Source organism: Cydia pomonella, chromosome 5 (genome assembly GCF_033807575.1).
Source record: "Cydia pomonella isolate Wapato2018A chromosome 5, ilCydPomo1, whole genome shotgun sequence".
Taxonomy (NCBI): domain Eukaryota; kingdom Metazoa; phylum Arthropoda; class Insecta; order Lepidoptera; family Tortricidae; genus Cydia; species Cydia pomonella.
The window spans coordinates 13,380,203-13,402,937 of record NC_084707.1 but is presented as its reverse complement, the minus strand read 5'-3'; the positions used below and the strand labels follow the sequence as shown (position 1 = coordinate 13,402,937).

At 38.9% G+C, this 22,735-nt stretch overlaps 2 protein-coding genes across 6 annotated transcripts; one reads left to right on the top strand and one right to left on the bottom strand.

The window, feature by feature from the left end:
• The first annotated feature begins 1,716 nt into the window (after window positions 1-1,716).
• Window positions 1,717-4,531, top strand: LOC133517759 (tectonic-1). Of its 2 annotated transcripts, none has more exons than XM_061851160.1 (6): window positions 1,717-1,853; window positions 1,933-2,523; window positions 2,624-2,836; window positions 2,920-3,070; window positions 3,172-3,353; window positions 3,475-4,531. In XM_061851160.1, exons 2-6 carry the CDS (start codon window positions 2,029-2,031, stop codon window positions 4,516-4,518), a joined length of 2,085 nt encoding a protein of 694 aa, XP_061707144.1. In that variant the 5' UTR covers window positions 1,717-1,853; window positions 1,933-2,028; the 3' UTR covers window positions 4,519-4,531. The 2 variants fall into 2 exon arrangements, with proteins under 2 accessions (XP_061707144.1, XP_061707145.1); XM_061851161.1 differs by having other exon boundaries at window positions 3,172-3,207; window positions 3,475-3,614.
• Window positions 4,526-21,952, bottom strand: LOC133517758 (cullin-3-B). 4 transcript variants are annotated; one of them, XM_061851156.1, is made up of 15 exons: window positions 19,034-19,239; window positions 18,556-18,753; window positions 17,726-17,911; window positions 16,343-16,546; window positions 14,967-15,146; window positions 14,154-14,348; window positions 13,768-13,944; window positions 13,356-13,526; window positions 11,622-11,729; window positions 10,957-11,081; window positions 8,306-8,591; window positions 7,581-7,750; window positions 7,127-7,265; window positions 6,182-6,334; window positions 4,526-4,635 (listed from the first exon to the last, which is right to left on the bottom strand). In XM_061851156.1, the coding sequence occupies exons 1-14, from the start codon at window positions 19,097-19,099 to the stop codon at window positions 6,182-6,184; spliced, it is 2,358 nt and encodes a 785-aa protein (XP_061707140.1). In that variant the 5' UTR covers window positions 19,100-19,239; the 3' UTR covers window positions 4,526-4,635. The 4 variants fall into 4 exon arrangements, with proteins under 4 accessions (XP_061707140.1, XP_061707141.1, XP_061707143.1 ...); XM_061851157.1 differs by lacking the exons at window positions 4,526-4,635; window positions 19,034-19,239 and adding exons at window positions 21,244-21,410; window positions 21,790-21,952 and having other exon boundaries at window positions 5,129-6,334; XM_061851159.1 differs by lacking the exons at window positions 4,526-4,635; window positions 19,034-19,239 and adding exons at window positions 21,244-21,410; window positions 21,488-21,508 and having other exon boundaries at window positions 5,129-6,334.
• Window positions 21,953-22,735: the final 783 nt, after the last annotated feature.

Here is a 22,735-nt window from a genome sequence, read left to right as displayed (position 1 = left end):
TGCCAATCGTTTACTTTACGACAACGAAACACTATCTGTCTCTCTATCGCACTAATATACTTTATTTATACCTGCAGTCATTTACTAACTCTTCATTTTCCATTGGTGTGAAAGAGACAGAATAAAGAGCAAGGGTTATAGTACACTCTGTAGTCTGTACACTTAGTAGTAGTGTACATAAAAAAAACTACTGTGCATATAAAATAAAATAAAGAGTGCCCATATGATATCATATAACACTAAAATTAATGTTGCTTGAAATTATATTGAAAACTATCAAGATTATTCTAGTCTGCATTGAAACGCGCGTCGCGAACGCCATCTATCGAGCGTTATTTCGTGAAATCGGAGAACGCTCCAAGGATTAAGGGCTCTTAATGTGACTCAAAATGATCGCATGTTATATTCGGCGCTTGGGCCTGGAGAGAGGCCGAATATTCGCTATTCGGGGCATCTCTAATAATTTTGTACTTCTGGCTTTATATTTAAACTGCCCCCTTGTCGACTGACAAAACTCGGCTTTTGATATTAGTTTTATGTTCGTTAGAATATTATGATGGATGTTGAATAAATGCTGTATTAGTTACTTTTTGGATTTTATTTTACTGCTCATTGCACGCCTGAAACTAATTTCTGGATTGGCGTCATCACAGGCCTTTGCGTCTATTGCAGACGATTTAAGCATTGCTGTTTGTCAACGGGTTTGGTGACTGTGGAGGCCGATGCGTGAGCGGCACGACCTCCCACATTTTTGGCAGAGAAGGTTCCAGTCCCGATTTGCTTTCTGCGACATTAGATTGGATTAGCGTAAGCTAGTAGTAACCTATAGTAGAGCTACTCTACTCTCCATAACGCGGTTGAGAATGCGAAAGTTACATTTCGATTTGCTTTTCAAATGCTTGGCGGGATAAGACGAGTATTGTTCACGCTTATTAATATGCTTTACTTACTTGCACCCTGTGCAAATAATTTATGCTCAATAAAGCTTTATAAACGAAACGCAACATGCGATGTCACTGTCACTTTGACAACTGATGAATCTTTGGTTTGGTTAGTTTAGCCTGTGGTTTAGTTGCCATAGTAACAAAGAATAACAACATTAGAGTATAAAAATATGCTTCTGTTTCCCTTAAATTTACGCATAAGTGCATTCATGCAAAATCGATACCACCTTACGATAAAATTACTTCCATGGCTGAATTGCATATATTAGGACAATTGCATGGTGCATCGGATTTTCAAACGAGATCTTCATTATTCTGCCGATATAGTTTTCAGTCAGGTGAGTCGAGTTACATTGCACATCATCAAAAATAGAACGAGCTATTGTTCATACGTATTGATATTTCAGGTCCTAATTGGACGGTTATAACTGGGTGTTCAGAAGGTCAAACGGTATCGGCAAAACCTGACCACGAAAACAAAGTTGTTTGGACTCAACCGCTCGATATTCATTACATAACAAAGGGTATCCAGGGTAACTATTACTTTGATCAATTAATATAAGTATGTATAAGCTTGGTATAAGTTATCATTATAGATTCTTTTAGACAACTGAAAACGGGTAAATTGGCAAGCTTGCTCAATGTTTTTTGATTTGATAAGCTTATATTTCAATTGTTTCTAGGTTGGCCAAAACTAGTCTTGCAAGTAAGTTGTTTGGATTCATTGAATCGGTCCTGGATAGTGGGCTATAGTTGCTGCAGTTTACCAGCAGTCCCAGGCTATCACACCATAGAGGTGCCATGTTGGACTCCTGCGGCCACAAACCTCTCTGACCGAGTAAAACAATACTTTCTGGGCGGATCTCACCAGCTTTTACAATCTGACTTAATTAATTTAGGCTTAGATAGGTAAGTCTATCTGTTGTTAGATTTTGTAGTCTTTGATGTCAAGTGTTTTATTAACATTTAAAATCATTATATATTTCAGGTACAAATTGCACACAGAGTCAAAAGGCAACATATTTTTACAAATAGACATTATCTTAAGAAATTTTAGCCAATTTGGTATAGAGTATAAGTAAAAATGAAGGTTATTACTTACCTTGGGTTTACATTGCTCTCCATACTGATACAGTTTAGTGTTATGGATTTTATCCAAGAAAGACTACAGCCTGACGAAAAGCCACTGATTTCTAACATTACTAGCAATAGAAAACTGTTTCGAGACATACTCCAAGAATACTCTAAGAAACCCCATGCACTATATTACCGTACTCTGAACCAATTACAACAATACAAAAACCTAACATCTACCACAAAAAAATATGATAATGTTACTTTAAATGGTAGCACATTTGAGACAACCACAGATACTTTAAGCACTACATTTGAAGACCTGTTTGATGAAAGTTCTTCCATGTCAGATGTTGAAACTACAACAGATTCATTTTACACTAGCACAGAAATTGAGAATGTGACAGAGTTTACATTATTTGAAAAGAAAAATAAGACAATGAATAAACCAAATTCTAGTCCAAAGAGGAGATTTACCAAAGACATGTGTCATTGCAATCTCTTGGTAAGTTTTATACAATGACAATATGCAAATTTGATACAAATTACAAGTAGGTACATAAATTTGCAAAATTACAGATAAAAATTAACGTTTTCCTTTGCAGTTTAAAGTGTGTGATATTAATTGCTGTTGTGACAGTGATTGTTCTGAGGCAGACATTAATTTGTTTAAGAATTGTGATAAAGGGGCTTTAGATGGAAAACGAAATGATGTCTGCTATCCTCAATTCAGCATTAAACCGCAAACAAGTAACATTATTGGTAACTTGTTTTGCATTGCAAAAACAAATTTACCTGAGAAGCGGAATGTTAATAAGGTATTATTTTGTACAATATATCACAATGATTACTAATCGAAATACTTAATGTCTTTCCACACTCATTCAAAATTTAATTTCAGTATGATCGAGAATTCGCTACTAGAACTATGGACATGACTTTAAAATGGCAAAAAACAACAACATCAAAGGATAATATAGAATTTACTAAGGAATTTTATAAATCTGGTGATCCAATATGGCTACTGAAAAACGGTTCGATTGGTTATTTAGGTAAGTTTTATTACCTTATTCCTCACACAAGCTAATATTTAGCCATCCAATTACCTTACTGGAATTTGTAATTATCATAAAAATACTTTATTTTCTTACAGATGTATCGACTCCGGAAGTAAACCACTATTGCACAGGTAGAAAAATGATTAAATTCTTAGAAGACGAAAGAATTCAATGCAACATTAAAATAACGCACTTGGAAATGATACAACTTTATAAAACCATTGAAGAAACTACTATTATTAGTGTTATAGATCGCACTTTGAACACTTCAGTCTTGGTACGAAATTAACACATTAACATACCAAATCATGTTTAGATACTATTTTTTCACGCTGTTTTTATTTTAATCTTCAGTAGTTTAATATTAATAATCTTAAAAAATGTTTCTGTTGTTACAGAATTGTTCTAATGTTCATTGCACCAATTGGACAGTCATTATTTGCAATGATACATCATGCATAAATTATAACAAATCTTTACACGAGCCATTATGCACAGATAGTCAATGCACTCATATTGCACTGAAGATTGACTACATATTTTACTATCACAATTTAAAAATTGTCAACGCAACAGTCAAATTGTTTATACAAAACGTGTCAATGAATGTCCCACTGATGAAACAAGATATAAGTGTGCGATTTCACTTAGCGAACATATCAATTGAACAAGCTGTTAAATTCAGTGGGAACCCAGGCTACATTTCTAATCGTGCAGTCATAGTGTCGCACGTTGAAAGCAATCATACTGATAACTTTTTCAACAGTAGTTCAATGCATAACCATTTCATACTGCCTGTTAATGAAAATGGAAAATGTACCATATCTAATACAGCAAAAGATGAATTGAAATTCGGCTCAAATAAGAGGACTAAGTGCAGGTTATATTTGGAACACAAGTTTTTATCCTACAACGCTACACACGCATGTAGAATGATTCATGCCAGTATTCAAGATTATTTAGGATTAAATTATACATCATTTGTTTCTCCATATGGCAATCCACGTGGACAAGAAGACGCCCAGTGGATTCCACTACAGGTGCAGGCTTTTGAAAAAGATTCCATCATGGGTGAATTTGTTGATGGAGAATCTACTTTAGTATGTCGCAATATAGTGGCAGCTGTATCTCTCATATTTACGTACGCTGACCTAAGTGCGACGAATGATCAACTTGAAAATAAAATTCTTACGGCAGCTGTACAAAGGACGGCGCAAAATATTACTTTGCAAGTGGATGATTTTACAACTGTGTTGACTGTGGACGTGACCTTTGTAGACGTCACTAAACCACCTGTGTATGAGTTTGCTGGAAGCCCTGATTTTAATATTCATTTACCTGCAGATTTTTTCTTCCCATTTCCAAATAGAGCTTTCGTCAATAGATGCAATTTAATGCAATTAATTTACATCTGCGGAGCAATGTTTATCACAATAAAATAACTTGAAATAATAACTAATACGTTTTATTTTGAAATAATTTAATTACTTTTGTTACTTCTATCACTTATAACTTTGCACGCGCCATTCAAGGAATGAACAATCTTGAAGTTCGATGGCCTGAAAATAAAACCCAATTGAGGCTTTTATGATTTCAATTAAACATAAATAATTGTAAGCTGAGAAGGCCACCCAATAAGTTGGTAAACAGAAGGGAAACCAAGCAAACCCAAGATAACTCCATGGAAATGCACGTGGATGCCTTTGTTTGGCATAATTATTGAAAGTTATAATGTAATGATAGTCATATTATCATTAGTCATAACTCTGAAACCGTTAACTTTTCAGGAATTTCCTGAGGTTATCCTATAGATAGGTTAGGTTTGTATTATGGCAATCCTGAAAAGTTACGCGTTTCTGAGAAAAACCCAATTATGGCTAACGAAAATGCGGACAAACAATACACTATGACTTAAAACTTTATGGGAAACCATAGAGACCCAAATGCACGACTATTGATTATATTTGTTAATATCAACAGAAAAACGAGCTAAGGCAGTTGATATGGGTTTACCTTGTTTTCATTTAGCTGAGATATCAATAAAACATACTGTTACAAAAGAGAATTTTAATATATTTGCTTCTGGAAATTATGAGGAACACTATCATAATACATTTCGAAAGGATCCAACTAAACCTACAATGGTATTTACAATATTTTTACATTGATTAAAATCTCAATGTGTTAAGAATAACTCTAAGACATATTTCCATCCGTAATAACAAAATACTATTAAATAAACTAAAGCGGACGTACACTGGAATCTATGCTTCATACGTGTTTATTATAACAGTTAACATAGTGTGATCCTGTTTAAAATGATTACCTACCTAGGTCAGTTCTTTATCGACCGATCGGTCGGCGCAGACTGCTGGCTCGTGAGGCGTTATGTAATATAAGAGCACTATTTTAACATTAGCTCGGGCAACCAGATTACACAACATTGCAAACGAACGCCCCGAGCAGGGGCAGCTTTATTCCAAGACTTAGTAGGTGAACATTACAACATATTTCCCAAAACACATTTTATGCTAATAAGATTTCTAATGGGATACATATTTATTATTTCTGTCGGGCCGGCATGATGGAGATTCAAATGAATAATGCATTAAGTGGTCGGTGAAATGTGAAAGTATCAATCGTGCCCGGCTTCGATAGGGACCGGTCGGAGGGTCCGACCGCTCAGTAAAAGAGAAACAAACGGTCCGTCGGCCGCGAAAAAAGATGACCCAAACGACAGTAAGACATGTTCTGGTGCACGACAATTTTGCCATTAATAAAATTTTCCAATCAAATAACGCAGTTCCAAAATAGTAAATATATTTTTCATTTAAAACAACTAAGTCCACGTTACAATCGAAGGTAACCGGACCGGGAACCGCTCTATACTTAAAGTCCAGCATTCACCACACGATCCGTACAAATCCTCCGCTCAGTCACTGTCCGAGCGTTCGAGTTCGTTCGTTCACATACGGCGGACGGGCTCGCGCGGGAATGATAAGCTTTACAGGTGACGGGGAATGGCAAAATCGGTGGCTCGGGCGGGTCGGGCTGGCGGCGCGCAGGCGCAGGCGCAGGAGGCAGGAGGCAGGACGCAGTACGCACCTAGGCCACGTAGGTGTACACCTTGCGGTCGTCGGGCGTGCGCGCCAGGTACTCGCGCTCGATGAGCCCCTCGATGCGCTTCTTGATCACCACGGGCGACGGCAGGAAGCGCGCGCGCAGCTGCTCCGTCACCTCCGCCACCAGCAGCGTGTGCTGGACAAATTAATGTGTAAATAATAAATAAATAAATATCATAGGACGTTACTACACATATTGACTAAGTCCCACAGTAAGCTCAATAAGGCTTGTGTTGAAGGTACTTAGACAACGATATATATAATATATAAATATTTATAAATACTTAAATACATAGAAAACACCCATGACTCAGCAACAAATATCCATGCTCATCACACGAATAAATGCCCTTACCAGGATTTGAACCCGGGACCATCAGCGTCGTAGGCAGGGTCACTACCCACTAGGCTAAACCGGTCGTCAAACGTATATTCATTACTAATTACTGTACTTCGAACTGGGACGCGACAAATGGATTGTGCAGTAACTGATTAGCACAATAATTCCTACAAAACCGAAGTTTGACAGCTATCCAGGTACGAATCATGTTGTCCCTTTCTAATGTATGGCACTATCCTTTTCGGCTATTTAAAGTTGTCAAATTTCAAGTAATTATCTTATCTGTGGTTGTGCACGTAACGGGACGTGTCAAGTTGTACCAACCCTATTAATTGCTCGTAGCAATGCTGAGCCGAACGGAGCCGAGAATTCCCGAAAAAAACAGTTTCACCCCCTGCCGCTACAACGTTTACATATTTTTATCGTACTTTATTGCTGATTGGAGTTGAACAGTTGGTGCAGCTGGCCCTTATTTCTTTGACGGGTGTACTCACCGGCATATCTCGTGCTTGTTCGTCGTCCACCTTGTTGCCGTCTCTGTGTCTCCGGCGGACGTCATAAGCAAGTTATTACGTGGACAGTACTCACCGGCATCTTCTTGCGCGCCTTCATGATGCGCACGATGGCCGCCTCGATCTCGTGCTTGCGGTCCTCGTCTACCTTGTTGCGTGTCTCTTTCCTCTCCGGCTCAGACTCCCCTTTCGCTGCTACCGTTTGTATCTTTACTCTGAAATTGGGACAATTGAAAGAATGTTTATAAACCTGCGAACATAGCTATCCTTTTACGTTCCATATTTAGGTGAGATAAGCAGGCGACAAGATGAATTTCGAAATTCGGATCTCTCGAATTCCGAGTTTACGCAGTGGATACGCATATTTCAAACAAGTAGTGTTAAATATTCTGAAAGTGACTTACCTGACAACATTATTTTTACCCATGCATGAGATTATTAGATGCGATTATGCGTAATTAGTGCGGATATGATGGTCGCACATGTGATAGCGTGATGAAGATAGCCCGGAGGGTGAAATAATAGGTTACCTGTGCAATTTGGAGGTGAAGGCATCGTTGACGTAGAAGTGGTGTGCGGGCTCGATGTCCTTGGTCTTGGGCTGCTTGATGAGCACGCGCTGCGTGGGCTTGCCCATGGCCAGCGACTGCAGCGCTCGCACCAGATCCTTCTCGGGGATGTCCGTCTCGTTCAGGATTTCCTACGAACAAAGGCAGGTCAAGAGTGTTTACAAAGTAGGGACAGAGAAATGTTGGCAGGCTAGTAGTGAGGCGTGCGGTTTCAACTGCTTCAAGTCAATCTAATTTTGATAAAAGAAAAAGAGAAAATTGAAAACTGTTGGCGCGAAGGGTCGATTTGCCATTACGCAAAAATTTGAATTTTTCGTCATTTTCTACTGATAAATCAGTTTGCAGATTATATTAGTGAGATTTTAGGAAGTAAAAGATGTCGCTTTTTGGTGATGGAAAACGTCGCGAGGATCGTCCACCGTCATAAGGTAAGGTCAATATTATATATGTGTAAGTGTGATATAAGTAAGTTAAGTGTGGGTGGCCGTCAGTCACATTGGGCATGTGAAGGCTAGCCACACTCGCCCCTATTGACTATTTCCTTAGTCCGTACGATGGCAGTAGCTTTCGTAAAAATGAATGAAGCTACGATAAAAAGTAGGAACAGCACTTTTGAGTCGATCCCAGAAGAAATTCAACCAATTAAAATGAAACTTATCTCCATCTCGCTACTATCTACTACATACCTCATAAGTGAGTCTCTCCCTCTTGTTAAAGAGCAGCAGCACGCACATCTGGAACGTGGAGACCTGTATGATGTGCTTGCGGGCCTGCGGCGGCGCGGCGGCGGCGGCGGCGGCGGCGGCGGCGGCGGCGGAGGCGGCGGAGGCGGCGGAGGCGGCGGCGGCGCCCCCGGCGGGCGGCGAGCGCGGCGGCGACGCGTCCAGCGCGCGGAACACGGCGTGCAGGTCCGCCGAGCCCAGCTGCGGCTGCAGCGACAGCTGCCGCCCCGAGTGCTTGGCCAGGTAGAAGCTGGAACACACCACACGGTTGTACACTGTTGCCTCGGTCACCAATTCGACACGCTCGACGCTAACCGCCATACATTGATTAACACATGTACGGCGGTCAGTATGGAACGTGCACTCTCGAAGCATATTATTGGCACAGTGTAAAAAGTAACAGTGGGCCGACGCCTTTTATGTTTGCGTAAATACCGACACCGCTCAAGGTACCTACCTAGGGTTGTCACAGACTTACTCAACTGCCCAAAAGAGGAGGGAAATGTTTTTAGGTTTCATGTATATATATGTGTACTAATTTTACAAATGGCGTCCATTTTGGAAATAAAGATGGCGGACGTCGCTTTTATGAAAGTCGTCATGGGTGTTGTTTTCTGGGTTTTTGGGGGTGTAGATTTCAAAAATGGCATCTATTTTGAAAATAAAGATGGCGGACGTCACTTTTTGAAATGGGTGTCGATGTGTGTAGCAGTGATGTCAACCAACTTTAATTCTAAAATACGTTATTAGTTAGTATATACGTTAAACGTTATTTTCGTAATCGAAACCCAGAGAAACCTCGAAGATGACACCCATATCGATTTTTAAGAAAAATTCATGTCCGCTATCTTGGTTTTCAAAATGGATGTCATTTTTGTAATCGGCACCCCGACGACTCTCAAAAATAATTAAAACACCAAATACTACATGATACATATACAAACAGAAGCAAGAAACAATTTCTTGCTTTTTAAATAAAGTCTTAAACTACTAGTAATTTCTTAAAATAAGTTATAAAACATGTCCGCCATTTTGAATTTAAAAATTGATATCATATGATATATTTTTGTTTACACTGAAACAAAGAATTAGCACATGTCGTATGCAATGTTTTAATTGTGCACAAATTGATTGATAATTGCACGACACACGTCAGCCCTCAAAATTATATACTAACAATGGCGTGTATGAAACTCAGGGACCGCCCCACCCGCTCCCGCCCCTCGCACCCCGCACGGTTGCCCTGTCTAGACGCCTTCGTCGACCGACTGCATTATTTCTTAGACTGTGCTATGGGGCCCTTGGGTTATGCTGCGAGGGGAACGGGCTCAGTCCGGGGTCCACTTAACCCCCCATTGGTGAAATACAAACTAGTGCTTCCACTGAATAAGGCTACGTTTCCACCAGAAATGAGCAAGGATGAACCGATAGAATCACTACTCACTACTCACTCATCTCCAGATTTAATGTGTTTTTAACCATAGAGACTATACATCTCTATTGTATTGTATTAATTATTTATTTTAAGATTATTATAATGTAATGTTTATCCAGGTATTGGCTGTTGTATTTATAAATGTTGTTATGTATTTTTCATGTCACTATATGATGTTACTATAAATGTTGTATTGACTTGTAAAAGAGCCCTTGAGGCCTACTTGCAGAATACATTTTTGAATTTTGAATTTTGAACGAAGAAAACAAATGAAGTGCTTCTAGTGGAATCGCAGCCTTATTCTCAATTTATTTATTTATTTATTTTTACTCGCTGTTTCCGCTCCGCTGACTCTCGCAGTGTCCGTATGAGATCAGTGTTGCGTGTAGAGCGGAGTCCACACGTTTGTACTTGGCAGTGACAATGCATAAAAACTAAAGTAGTTTTATTTATTAATTAACTTTTATTGCACAATGCATGAAAGTACAAATGGCGGACTTAATGCCTTAAGGCGTTCTCCACCAGTCAACCAGTGGGCTAAACCAGAAAGATAAAGTAGGTGCAGGATCTTTGAAAATAAATGAAATTTTAACCAAGAAATAGATGAATTTTTAACTATATTGATAAGCTTACATATACTTAATACATTTTTATATACCTAGTGTGAATTATTAAGATGACGATGAGGAAAGTTTGTCGAGGAAATATTTGCGAAACATGAGCTTGAAAGTGAGTTTGGTCTGCCTTAGAGAATTGTTCCAAAGTCTCATTAGTAAAGTCGTAATAGCTTTATTTTATAATAATATCTAAAATCGAAATAATAAAACTAACTCATTATTTAGATGATTTCAATAATAAACGTTGTACAAATTATATGTCCAAGATATCAAACGGTATAAACTGTATACATAAATTTATGCTGAGTTCACCAAACTATTAAGAAAGTATGGTCAAGTTTCCGAATACAAGTTCAATCTGGCAACGATTCCGATCAAACTAACGTTCAGGTTACAAGATTCAAAATTAGTTCCGTCTATCTAAGGTACTTTGCACCGACACAAAATGGTAAAATGCCCATACCGTTCATAGGAATTCGTTTATGATTACGGCACTACAATTGGTTGGTTACTGAATCGTTGAATTTTAGAACCTGAGGTAAATTGAGACGCTAGAGGCTCACCTCCTGAAGACATCGAAGGCGTTCCTGGGCGGCGTGGGGATGTTGCACTTGGGCGTGGCGCTCTGCGTGGGCCAGAAGCCCGTGGTCAGCACGCGCACCGACAGGTCCACGCCGTGGAGGTTCGTCTGCGGGACACAAACTTACTCATTGGACACGGGGCCCCCTGTTTATTGGAGTCAAGCGTCAATGTCCAGTTTAACTTGACGATTTACAGACCCTCCAACGTGTGCGCCTATTAACTTTGTTGAAGGGAAATGTCTATATCGGACCTATTGCATCAAAGTGATACGAGGTCACAAACGTTTTGGAAAACAGGCGTCTTTTCTGTGGATGGTATTATAGTTAACGGTTTGGGATCATTTTATAGTGAGTTTAAAGTACAGCATTTTTTTAATTCAACATTTTATAGTGAGTTTAAAGTACAGCATTTTTTTAATTCATTTAATTTATCATACAACTTTTAAGAGGTAAAAGGTGTGTAATTGCCTATAAGGATTCCCAGCTCTATCTTTTGTATTATATTCACAGGAAATAAAGTTTCTGAGCCACAAAATTTAGAAATGAGAGTCCAAGTCGTTTATGTAAATAGCGCCATATATGAACATCAGACTCGGACAACTTCTTATTTACTATAATCGTAAAAATAAGTAGTTATATAAACTCACCCCCGACGAGAGCACGTGCTCCTTGAACTCCTCCATGATGGTGTTGGACACCGTCATGTCCTTGAACATGCCCTCCAGCTTCGACGTGAACTGACACCCGCACTCAGTCTGCAACACACAACACCAATTCATTAATGAGGTAACATAACAATAGGGTAGTTGATTGACTAGTTTCAAATTTCAAAAACAGAATAGAAATTGTGTCAAAATAACTGTGGTATAGATTTTACTAATATTTTTATAGTGTTTTATTAAATAACGAGCATAGCTATGGTGTGATATAAAATAATTTATATTAAATACAGACAACAATTCATAAAGGTGTCAAAAGGAATAAATAAGTAAGAATCCTCAGAGGGATCAATAGCGCGACAGTAGCGTGTGTTTTCCTTGCCCGACCGTGCCGCCTGGGCCGAGGCACGTCTACACTGGCCGTTTTGTGCGCGAGGAAATTGCCTCGCGCGTATGCTCGCTCTCTGTGGACACGGCTATTCATAAACGTCTACTAAAGTTAACAAGCCGCTAATAATCGTTTGTCCCTTTCCATCATACCAATACGTCGGAAAGGGACAAACGAGTATTAGCGGCTTGTCAACTTTAGTAGACGTTTATGAACAAGGGTTTGTTAAACTACTAAAACACGGGAATATAAAAAATACCTTAACTACAGAGTTATGGTGTTGTCTGGCTCATTTATTAAAATTCTGATGGCATATGGTAACGAACTACGTACTTATGTCTACTTCCAGCTACGTGTCCAAGTTCTACACTTTAAAAAATATATCAAAACGTAAAATAATCAAATGAGGAAAATGTTCATTTTTTTATAGTTCTCTCGTACAGCATAAAAACTGCATTACTTTTATTAACACATTCCCAAGTAAGTTTAATTTAGATTTGGCATGATGTTAGCCAGGTCAAAACTATGTTATTAAATAATTAATGGTTCTGACTTGAATAAAAAAAACCATACATTTTCACGGGCTAGCTTAAAGTCTCACGTCTGCAAAATTCTTTACTTGTTCAGTTTGTCACCGGACTAATTGAAAAAATTCGCAATCAGATAGAGGAAGGCAGGAACAAGGCAAAGAATTCTACATTCTTGGACTTTAAGCAAGATTTCCTCTAAAAGACTACCAAGAAATGTAGGCCCATTTACAATAGGGCCCGCCTCCCACAATCGAAAAACTGCATAAGCTGACTGAATGCGATGGCCAAGCCCTATTTGACTGTAAACAGGCCCTTAGGGGGACACTTACGAATGTCCATGGGATAGGTAAAGAATTTTGCAGATATGAGGGATGGGACAGGGCAGGGCAGCGCGGCACTAGGAGCAGCCGGGGTTTTCTATTTGCGACACGTCACCGATTATACAGTGGAAGTCTCGCGGCTCTACGTCCTTTAGCAAGCCTTCATTCTGGTAAGAACCAACATAGGAATCTGAGTTATACCGTACAATATTGCGAACAAATCATAAAAGAACTTGCAGCTATGATTAAAATGTGACAGATCATCTTGTAGACATGATAATTGACTGGCAGGGTTGCCGGGTGTCCGGTCCAACGGGTGCAGATCTTTACGCGCGGTCTATCCAGCTTTTACCGGTCTATTGCAAGCTGGATCGTCCGGCTTTTGGTCAAAATATCTAGCTTTTGAAGTTTACGCCTGAGTGCACCAGTCGTGTGAACAGAAAAGCTAGAAGATTTTAGGCGCTTTAGGCATTCGAAAAGTTACCTTAAGTTTAGAGATCATGTTCTTCTCAGAGTCGTCCGACACGGACTTGTTGAGCAGCAGCCGCTTGGCGAGGTGCTGCTTGTAGTAGCGCTCGAACACGTCCTTCTCCTGCAGGAAACGGAACAGGACCATCGTCTTGTCTAGCACGCCTTCGATCTCTTGCTCGCTCATCTGCAATCGTTATCAAAGTGTTAATGAATCCGAAACAATTAAGGCAAATGAGTACTGTTGTAGCCACAAAATAGTTCCATCTAATCAGTCATCATATTGTTGGCGTTTTAACACCTAGTAAAGCGTGGCCAATGTTTCTTATTTGGAGTATCTCGAGAATCGTTTTTATCGGTTCTGGAGTAATCTAATGAACCCTATATCAGGATAAGCAACGTAGCCTGTGGACAGATTTAGTACTTACGCCTTTCTCGCCCTTTTTGAGTTTACCATCGATGAAAAGGGACAAAAACTCTGGAGATTTGTTGTTCAAGTTGAGGAAGTATTCGAAGTCCGAGGCGATCATGTGCTTGAATATCTTATCATTGTTGAACGAGTTATGTAGGAAGTGGTCAAATCTGTCCTTTAGGTCAAGAAGATTCTGCAAAGAAAATAATCTGATTAGGGAAAGTAAAATTTAATATTTACGCCGGGGAGCATCGAGGCTAGAGGCCGCGCTCCGTGTACAGTCAAACCCCGGAGCGTTCAACCGCGGCGGGTTTTAGTGGGCGGTGAAAAGTTGAGCGACTGGGACGTTTATTTTCATTACGAATGCTATGAAATCGGGCTGTTTTTGCAAGAATTGTATACCTGCACGTAGGCGATGGCGTTGGTGTTGTGGTGCGGCTCCTGCACCAGCGCGCGGCCCTGCTCGCGCAGGTGCGCGGACACGGCGTCGGCCACGGTGCGCAGCCCCTCCGCCACGCGCGACAGCAGCTTGTACACGCACGCCAGCTCCGCCGTGCGCGTGTGCAGCAGCATGTGCACCACGCCCGAGTTCTCCATCTGCACCCGACAACGGTACAACTCTCAGAATAGCCTAGTACTCTGATCTTATTTATTATTATTATGAGCCCATACTGTCCCACTGCTGGGCAAAGGCCTCCCTCTTATTCTTCCACGTGTCCCTATCCTCGGAAGTCTCCCACCAGTCTCTGTCGAAGGCATCAAGTTCGTCCCGCCATCTCCGACGAGGTCTACCGTGACGCCTTACAACCTGTGGGACCCAACAGGTGGCTGTTTTGGCCCACAGGTCATCCGGCATACGGCAGACGTGTCCTGCCCAGTCCCATTTGAGCTTAGCGGCAGTTTCAGCTACATCAGTTATTCCAGTTTTGGAGCGTAGTATTGTATTTTTAATGCGATCGGTTAACTTCACGCTCAGAATACTACGCTCCATAGCTCGCTGACAAACCTTGAGTTGATCTTATCCTCATCTAAACTCGTAAACCTTCTAACTCCGTTTCAAGGACATTAGGGATTTGCTACTTTTGCTAACAACCCAAACGTTGTCACCTTAATGCTATCTCGTTATACTTGCATTTGAAACTGCAGGATTTACTGACCGAACTTTTTTTTTTTGGCTACCCGCTCGAGACTTTGATGTGATATAGTATTGTGTACCTCGACGATGGTCTTCATGTGCCGCTCGATGAGCTCGTGCTCCAGCACGGCCACGACGCGCGGCTCGGTGCTCTCGTCCAGGTAGTGCCGCGCGCGCTCCGCCTCCTCGCCTATGCGCGCCTCCACGCGCGCAATGTATACCGCCGCGCTGTTCTCTGCTAGGAACTTCTGAGATTCCATCTATAACATAAAATAAATAGCCTATATAATCACTCACGTGCTTAGTGCAACTATAGTCACCTACCAGCTGTCACCCTTATTTTATTATAATAATAGAAGTCACTGAAAAATATCAAGCACGTGAGCGGTTATAGATATGTTGCATAACGCTATCCCCAATTCTGCCACTCACAATCAGTATCAAAAAGGCACAAGTCATTATGAAACTAGTATAGTATAGTACGACTTTTGATTTAGCTTATTAGACTACAACAGTTACAGAACCCCATCCTTTGTATTGTTTTTGATCGAGTTGTTGCAGCACCATTTTACCGCACAAGAAGGCATTTTATCTGGTTTATGAATAAATAGTTTTATATTGGCTAACATTTTATGCCACGAAAAGCCGCAGTCATACTAAAGTAGTCAAATTTCGCCGGGCACAGTCAATCGTTCGCAGCTCAGTAGCCGTGGGTTCATTAGGCCGGTCCACACTCGGCCACCACGGCCGAAGCACGTCTGCACTGGCCGGTTTTTGCGCGAGGAAATTGCTACGCGCGTATGCTCGCTCAGTGTGGACCCGCCTATTTTTGAGCTCTGGTCAGGTTTCTATAAGAATTCTAGTTCGTTGCATAACATCTAACCATAACACTACTAAAATAAAGGTTTTAACGACCGGTCGATGTAACAACCAACCGCTGCGGGGAATCCCAGTTTGATATAAACACCGAACCTCTCAGGTTGGTCGGACGCTAAGTCTATATTATATTTACGTTATTCGGGGAGTCCCCCACATAGAGAGCGACTAATCGATCTATATACCTACTGCATACAGGTTCTTCCCGAAAGCGACGTATGAAATGAACAAAAGAAGCAAATACGACCTGTTTCTAGTTACTACTTTTTTGTACCAAATTTTCTGCCGGGGACCGTTTTGGGGGAAGGTCCAGTAGAAGTCTTTCGGTAGTTTCGGTTAACATGATTGAGTTATTATTGAGCAATTTACATTTTCATGAATTAACGATCAGTTGCTTCAAATCGTAGGTTCTAAACCTCACCCTATAGAACTCAGCAAACCGGCGCAGGAACGGCTTCTCGAAGTCCTCCTCGTATATACAGCGCGCGAGTTGCCGCGTTGCGCGTCGCGAGCCCACCGTCTAGGCTTCAGGGTGATACGAACCGCCTTGTATCAGCAGGCCAACTGTTTCAAAGCTTACCCTGTAGAACTCAGCAGACTGGTGCAGGAACGGTTTCTCGAAGTCCTCTTCGTATACAGCGCGGGAGTTGATGCCGAGCACCATGAGCATCTGGCAGGCGTTGCGGATGGCCAGCCGGTCCACCACCTCGCCACGCCGCTCGCGGGCCACCAGCTCCAGGAGCGTCTGTCGCAGGTGGTCGCGGATGCAGCCGTAACGGACGACCTGGATTGAGCAGACAAATCAGTTGGACACAGTGGACAGTAAGACGCTTGGAATGTCACAAGTTTTGTTCAGAATGTTCTGATCTGGGGCCATCGCTAAGATCTGCTTAGGATTATCTATCCTTCATCGATAAAAGGCAATCGAAAAGTAAAAAATGTTTCGGGATGACATAGGCGAACAAAAATCCACGTGATCATTTTCATACATAATTTCGATTGGTGATAAATCACCAATTGATAATAAATTATCATTTGGCGCATTACTCGGCTCCAGCCACCGAGCAATGCGCCTTTACCTATCCCACTATTTACCGATACCGCATCATTCGCGAAGCATTTGCTAACTTCGCGTGGATTTCGTAGTAGTAGCGACAGCGACGTGTTTTCGGTAGCTGAATTGTCAAAGGTCAACTTTTAACAGCCAACATGACCTCATAATGTATAGAGGCGTACAGCGCCATTTACATTATCGGTCAAATTCGAAGTATGAATTTATTTGTCATACCAGAGGGCGACGGAACGAGAGTTCCGATGATAGACTACACATAAAATATGCAATACAATCAACGAATCTTTACTAGAAGGTACGATGTACGCGTGTTGTGTGCGAGCGCCGAGCGCTGCACCAGATATGGGCGCACATTACAAGTAGAAGCTTAAGTGAAAGCTACTAAAATAAAATCCATTTATTGAGTGCCCATGCAATTTAGTAGCTTGTTGTATATGTTCAAATTCTTATTTAGAAACTTTTATTGTGTAAATAGGGTCCAAATAAAAAGTAAAATAATTGCTTCTGGAAATTAGAAGGGTGTGTGAGATTTAGCATCAGTCTGCATAAATAATCTGGACAAGTCTAGAGGGCGTATTAGGATTTCAAATGGAGTCGCGATGTCAGACATATCCACCATGGCGATACTTTCTTTTAATAAAAAGTTCATTTTTATTAATTGCATGAAAAACAATTTATTACTTCTACAAAGCATTTATTTGGTTCACCCACAGGTATACTTTTATTAACTAATCAACATAACTGAAATAGTTATTCACTACTAAGAGATATGGATAAGAAAATCTGCACCATAAACAAATGTATGTATAAAGACTAGCTGTGTTTGTGATAACCCAATAACCAAGATTAGTCCTCTAGCTAGTCTAGTTTCAAGCGAGGTAAGGCACATACCTGATCTCTAAAAATAATAAGTCCCAAGTTGTAAACATTGTCGACTTCATTTTGCTGCACATATACCCTGTCCATGTACATAAGTATATCGCGTATCATCACCATACTGGTCTGGTGGTCTGTCCATGCATTATTTAATGTCTGCAGGAAACCATTGTGTAATGAGTGCAGGACGTCTTCTCTGACCTATAATAAAAGCAAAACACGAGTTATAATTATAAGTAATAACAATCGCTTTGCTAAACTTTTAAACAACCGGTTGAACTGTATAGCCAAATGTATGGACTCTTTTCCAGCTTGTTATTGAAACATATTTCATATTAGTACATATCTATCATCACTGGTTGCAGTTAGAGGAAAGCAAGGCAAGCAATCCGGGGTTGCTAATTAGTTGTCTAGTAAGAGATAATTTTCTTGTTATCAAATTTACCTTTTCCACTATGCATTAAAATTTGAATTGTTATGAAGTCTGCAATAATTTAAAAGTTTGATGAAAAGCTGATTCACAGTCAACTTTTGAAGACCGGTCTGGCCTAGTGGGTAGTGACCCTGCCTATGAAGCCAATGGTCCTGAGTTCAAATCCTGGTAAGGGCATACGATATTTAAGTACCCTCACCACAAGCCTTATTGAGCTTACTGTGGGACTTAGTCAAATTGTTTTATTGTTTAACTATATCTTTAAACAATAAAGGTTAAAGAGAGAGGTTTGATAGTTAATTTCGTCAAACAGATGCTACAACTTGTTGACATTATTTTGAGACAAATCATAAGTAATGGATGAAATCTACTGACAACAATACCAAAATATATAGAAAGATGAAAAATTTACTTTTGTTTCAAGGTGATGCGTGACCACTTCTTTCAAGCCAGTATAGAGCCTTTCGCCATGTTTGTGGAGGACCATAGTATATGCATTACGATAGAGTTCTTCAAATGACAGTCCAGAATTATTTTTCTTTTGTATTTCCTGTATCGCATTTTTAAGTAAACTCCATATGCTTTCCACATACTTCTCGTCCATAGTCATCTGTAACAGAAGAAAAGTGTTCATCATATTGTATTATTCATAGATTTTACTAATTATGAGTTAGGGTGCAGCCAAACACTAAAGACTCGCAAAGTTCGTCATATTTAAACTACAGAAGCATTGATTTTGCCTTGTTGCTGCCAAGCATTCAGAGCCATATTATATTTTTTCCATACAAAAATAAAATAACTTGTTTGATGTGAGCACAGTGTTAGTGTTCACCTAAACCTTATCTCACAACACAATCAGCACTATTCTACTAGCATTGTCTGTTACAGACCCATGTGTCTGGATACATTTGATAGTAAGGTTCTGAGTAATTCCATACTTGAAATTTTCGTGTCATCTTGTTTTTATCATATGTATTAAATCATTAAATAGGCATTGTACAAAATCAAAACAGAAGTAACAAAAACACAAAACAGTTACAATACGAAAATACTAATAATGGTTTGCTATTGATTAAATTTTCCCTCTTGTCAAAATATAATTCATGACATTCAATACAAATAATTTAGTTCCAAGCCAAAATCAACTTGACATTCCAATTTCGAATATTGTTACATTTGTTACTTTAAAAAGTAATAACCATAAAGCCATGCCAATAGACTAGATATCAATAGATAATTTTATTTTTTAATTGTATTTGATCAGCCTATTTTGCTTTTAGACGCCTATCCTGTAGATAAGTACAAAATTTGGGCTCATAATATTGTTTGGGTTAAAGTTAGTGATGTGCTGCTACCTACAGAGGGAAAGTGTCAAAAGTTGCGAAATTTTCCACATGTTAAAAATTCGAAAACTTATCACTTTTATATGGGAAATCAAAATTGCCATTTTCAAAATGGAAATTCTACTAATTTCTTGTGAAGTTATCCGATTTACTGCCTTTACAGCATTTGATTTTGGATACATTGCGGACTATTGAGTTACATACAATTCAACAGACCAATTAAATATCACAATGTAATGAAACTCGCATGCGAATTCTCACACTGTCTAAATGAGCCCTTAATGTCTAGCTGCCCACAAATTAAGTCTTAAGGCAAATGCAAATTTTGATTTGTCAAAAAAGCTATATAAATTGCTCAATCTATAATGAATAAATAAACTGTTTGGTGCACAAACAGAAACAATCCCTTAACCTAAAAACATCTAAGTTTTCTACAGTATAGTTAGAATTTTTTATAAAGGTGTCCTAATGTTACAGAGTTGTTCAGAATATTTGGGCATTTGTTAACAAAATATATATTTTTCCAAAGTAAGCCATGAGTAAAATACATCTCTTTTTACAAAATAATGTGCACCGTATGACTGATATACTACAGCTGACTAATGGTGCTGGGAACATTGACTGTTAAAGAATATTATATAACATTGTGTGGCAGGGACAGCATGATAGTATTGGCAGTGAGATGACACTCCCCCTTTTGGCTTTTCCCGGCTCCTTTTGGCTCAGCATTGCTCTGAGCAATTATTAGGGTTGGCACAACTTAACGTCTCTATACGTGCACAACCACAGACAAGATAATGACTTGAATTTTAACAATCCTAAATAACCGAAAAGTATAGTAACCATACATTAGAAAGGGACATAATTAGTACCTGAATCGCTGTCAAACTTCGGTTTTGTATGAAGTGTCATTTCTGTATGGTAGTACTATTATTTATTCCGTGGTATTGGTAGTTTTTTTATTATGTTGTTCCTGTCACACAATATAATAACTGCCAATGAGCCAACAGCATATGCAAACAAAGTAGACAATACTGCGATTCAAAGTACATTTTGATTCCTAAATGTCCAGAAGTATTACCCTTGCTCATTAACTACAGAAGAATCCATGTGGACTTATTACTAGGTAAAGTATTGCAGAATAACAATGTGAGAATAGACATTGTTGTTAAGAGTTGTGCTCGCAAGTAATAACAAAAAGCTTGTTCATTTTATTGAGTTCAAGCATTCTTTTATGATACAATGTTACAATGACAAGTGGAGGTAAAAGAATTACAGACAGAAAATTATAGGACATTTAATTCATAGTATTATGATAGTGCAGGTTTGTTGCAGGTACTTGTTACAATTACAGATAAAATTACAAATGTATTTGTGACTACCTATGTAAATCTTGTAAGACATTTTGATATGATGTGATTTACTAAATACAATAAATTACCAGACTATTTGTTAGTAATTCAATGTAAACAATTCTACCTATGGAGTTGGAGGTGATCTAATGACCTCTTCAATGAACGTCAGCACATACATTACAGCCACATTATACAAGTTAATGTATGTGTTAGTCAATGATAGGCTGTAATACGGATATTTGTTGTATTATTTAACTATTTCTCTATCAGTGACCATGTTTCATTGTCAAGTAATAGACCTAAACCAGCTGTCTGTGCCACCAAACTGATTTGTGGAAGATTGTCCATGATAAGATGTATAATGCAATCAATGTCAGCATTAATAAACACAGGGTTACTCACAGGGAAGGCTCGGATCCTCATTTTGCCTGGTTTATCCTTAGTTAAAGTACTTTTCATCATTTCGAATGCTGGTGATTACACAAACAAAACAGACACCTATAAGGTTTCTACAATTAACGGCTTATTTACACAGGCAGAAATTCTTCATTGTGATTCCTCATTAACATCTGAAATTAAAAATATTATTAAACATTGCGAATAAGCAAACGTCACTTAGAATGATAAACACACCGAGACTCCATACTAAAGTACAGCTGCAGAGGCCACTTTGCAACGTGAATTGTTGTGTTTTATGTGTAGTTATTAACACTTATATATAAGACATATTATTATAAATGTTTGTTTTATACATTACGAATAGCATTATGATAAATATTGCTACGAATATTTCAATTAAAATTAGAATATTGAAGATTGACAGACAACTCCGCTCATCTATCTCTGTCTTTCACATGTAAAAGAGGAACTTCTTTTTCTAATTTTTATTCCCTTTGTAAATCACCAATATAATCATTCGTAATCAAATTGTGTGCACACGAAACTTACACGTAATGAGACTTTTAGCCGTATTGTAGATCAACAAAATTACACCCAAGCGTAAAATAATTAGGTATTTGTATTCCGATATATTCTCAATTGTTTCAATTTATTTCTCTTTCCGACATGACAGTAACCTAGTATAAGGTTGCCAGTTGAATAAATAAATATAAAATAAAACGAAGGCAGTTTACCAAGGTTTGCACTGGATGTGCAGGTAAAAAAATAATATTTATTCATAATATTTTATACTTTATATAGGTTGAAATAAAACTATATTTTTTAGATAAGAAACTGTTCATATAAAACAAGACGGATGCAAAAACTAGTTTGGATAGTTTTGTATTGTTTTTCAATATTAAATAAAAAGTATGTTCGAGTTTTGTGCAAACATTTTATAAATATATTTTTTTACAGCGTTTACAGTAAATAGTATTTATAAAATAATATTTTTGAGATTTCCATTATAGCGCAACATTACTTTAAATACATTAAAAGAAAAATAGAAAAATAAGGGTTACCAGGTTTAAAAATTGGTAAGTATGCATGTTTTTTTTTAAAGTACTTGTAAACGTCAACAGATGGCGTTGGTGTAAGCTTTACAGTGTAAAGAGCAAAATCATAGAGGTACAATAATATCCAATTATATAATCGGGGGGCCTACCGCGAAAACCGAAATTCACAAATTGCGGGGATCTTTCTCTTTTATTCTCACTAAAATTATCGCGAAAATCGAGATTCGTTAAATGCGGGCATTATAATATATCTAATAACGTCTTAGTGAGAGTAAATGAGAACGATCCCTGTAATTCGCGGATTTCGGTTTTTGCGGTAGGCCCCCTGATCCTGCCATCTATGAGTTGGAACAAGCTAAAGGCCCGTCCAGAGTGTCCAGACAGAATGATAAAATCCGCCGATTTGATAAGGATTTCTTTTTGCGTCAATCTCATCTAGC

Excerpts from the sequence above, each read along its gene's own strand:
- LOC133517759 (XM_061851160.1), top strand. The coding sequence starts at position 2,029 with ATGAAGGTTATTACTTACCTTGGGTTTACATTGCTCTCCATACTGATA. Across the intron at positions 2,524-2,623 it reads TGTGTCATTGCAATCTCTTG|TTTAAAGTGTGTGATATTAA; the intron begins GTAAGTTTTATA and ends TTTCCTTTGCAG. Across the intron at positions 3,071-3,171 it reads CGGTTCGATTGGTTATTTAG|ATGTATCGACTCCGGAAGTA; the intron begins GTAAGTTTTATT and ends ATTTTCTTACAG.
- LOC133517758 (XM_061851156.1), bottom strand. The coding sequence starts at position 19,099 with ATGACACGAAAATTTCAAGTATGGAATTACTCAGAACCTTACTATCAA. Across the intron at positions 13,527-13,767 it reads TCAAAAAGGGCGAGAAAGGC|ATGAGCGAGCAAGAGATCGA; the intron begins GTAAGTACTAAA and ends TAACGATTGCAG. Across the intron at positions 7,751-8,305 it reads GGGAGAGACTCACTTATGAG|GAAATCCTGAACGAGACGGA; the intron begins GTATGTAGTAGA and ends CTTTGTTCGTAG.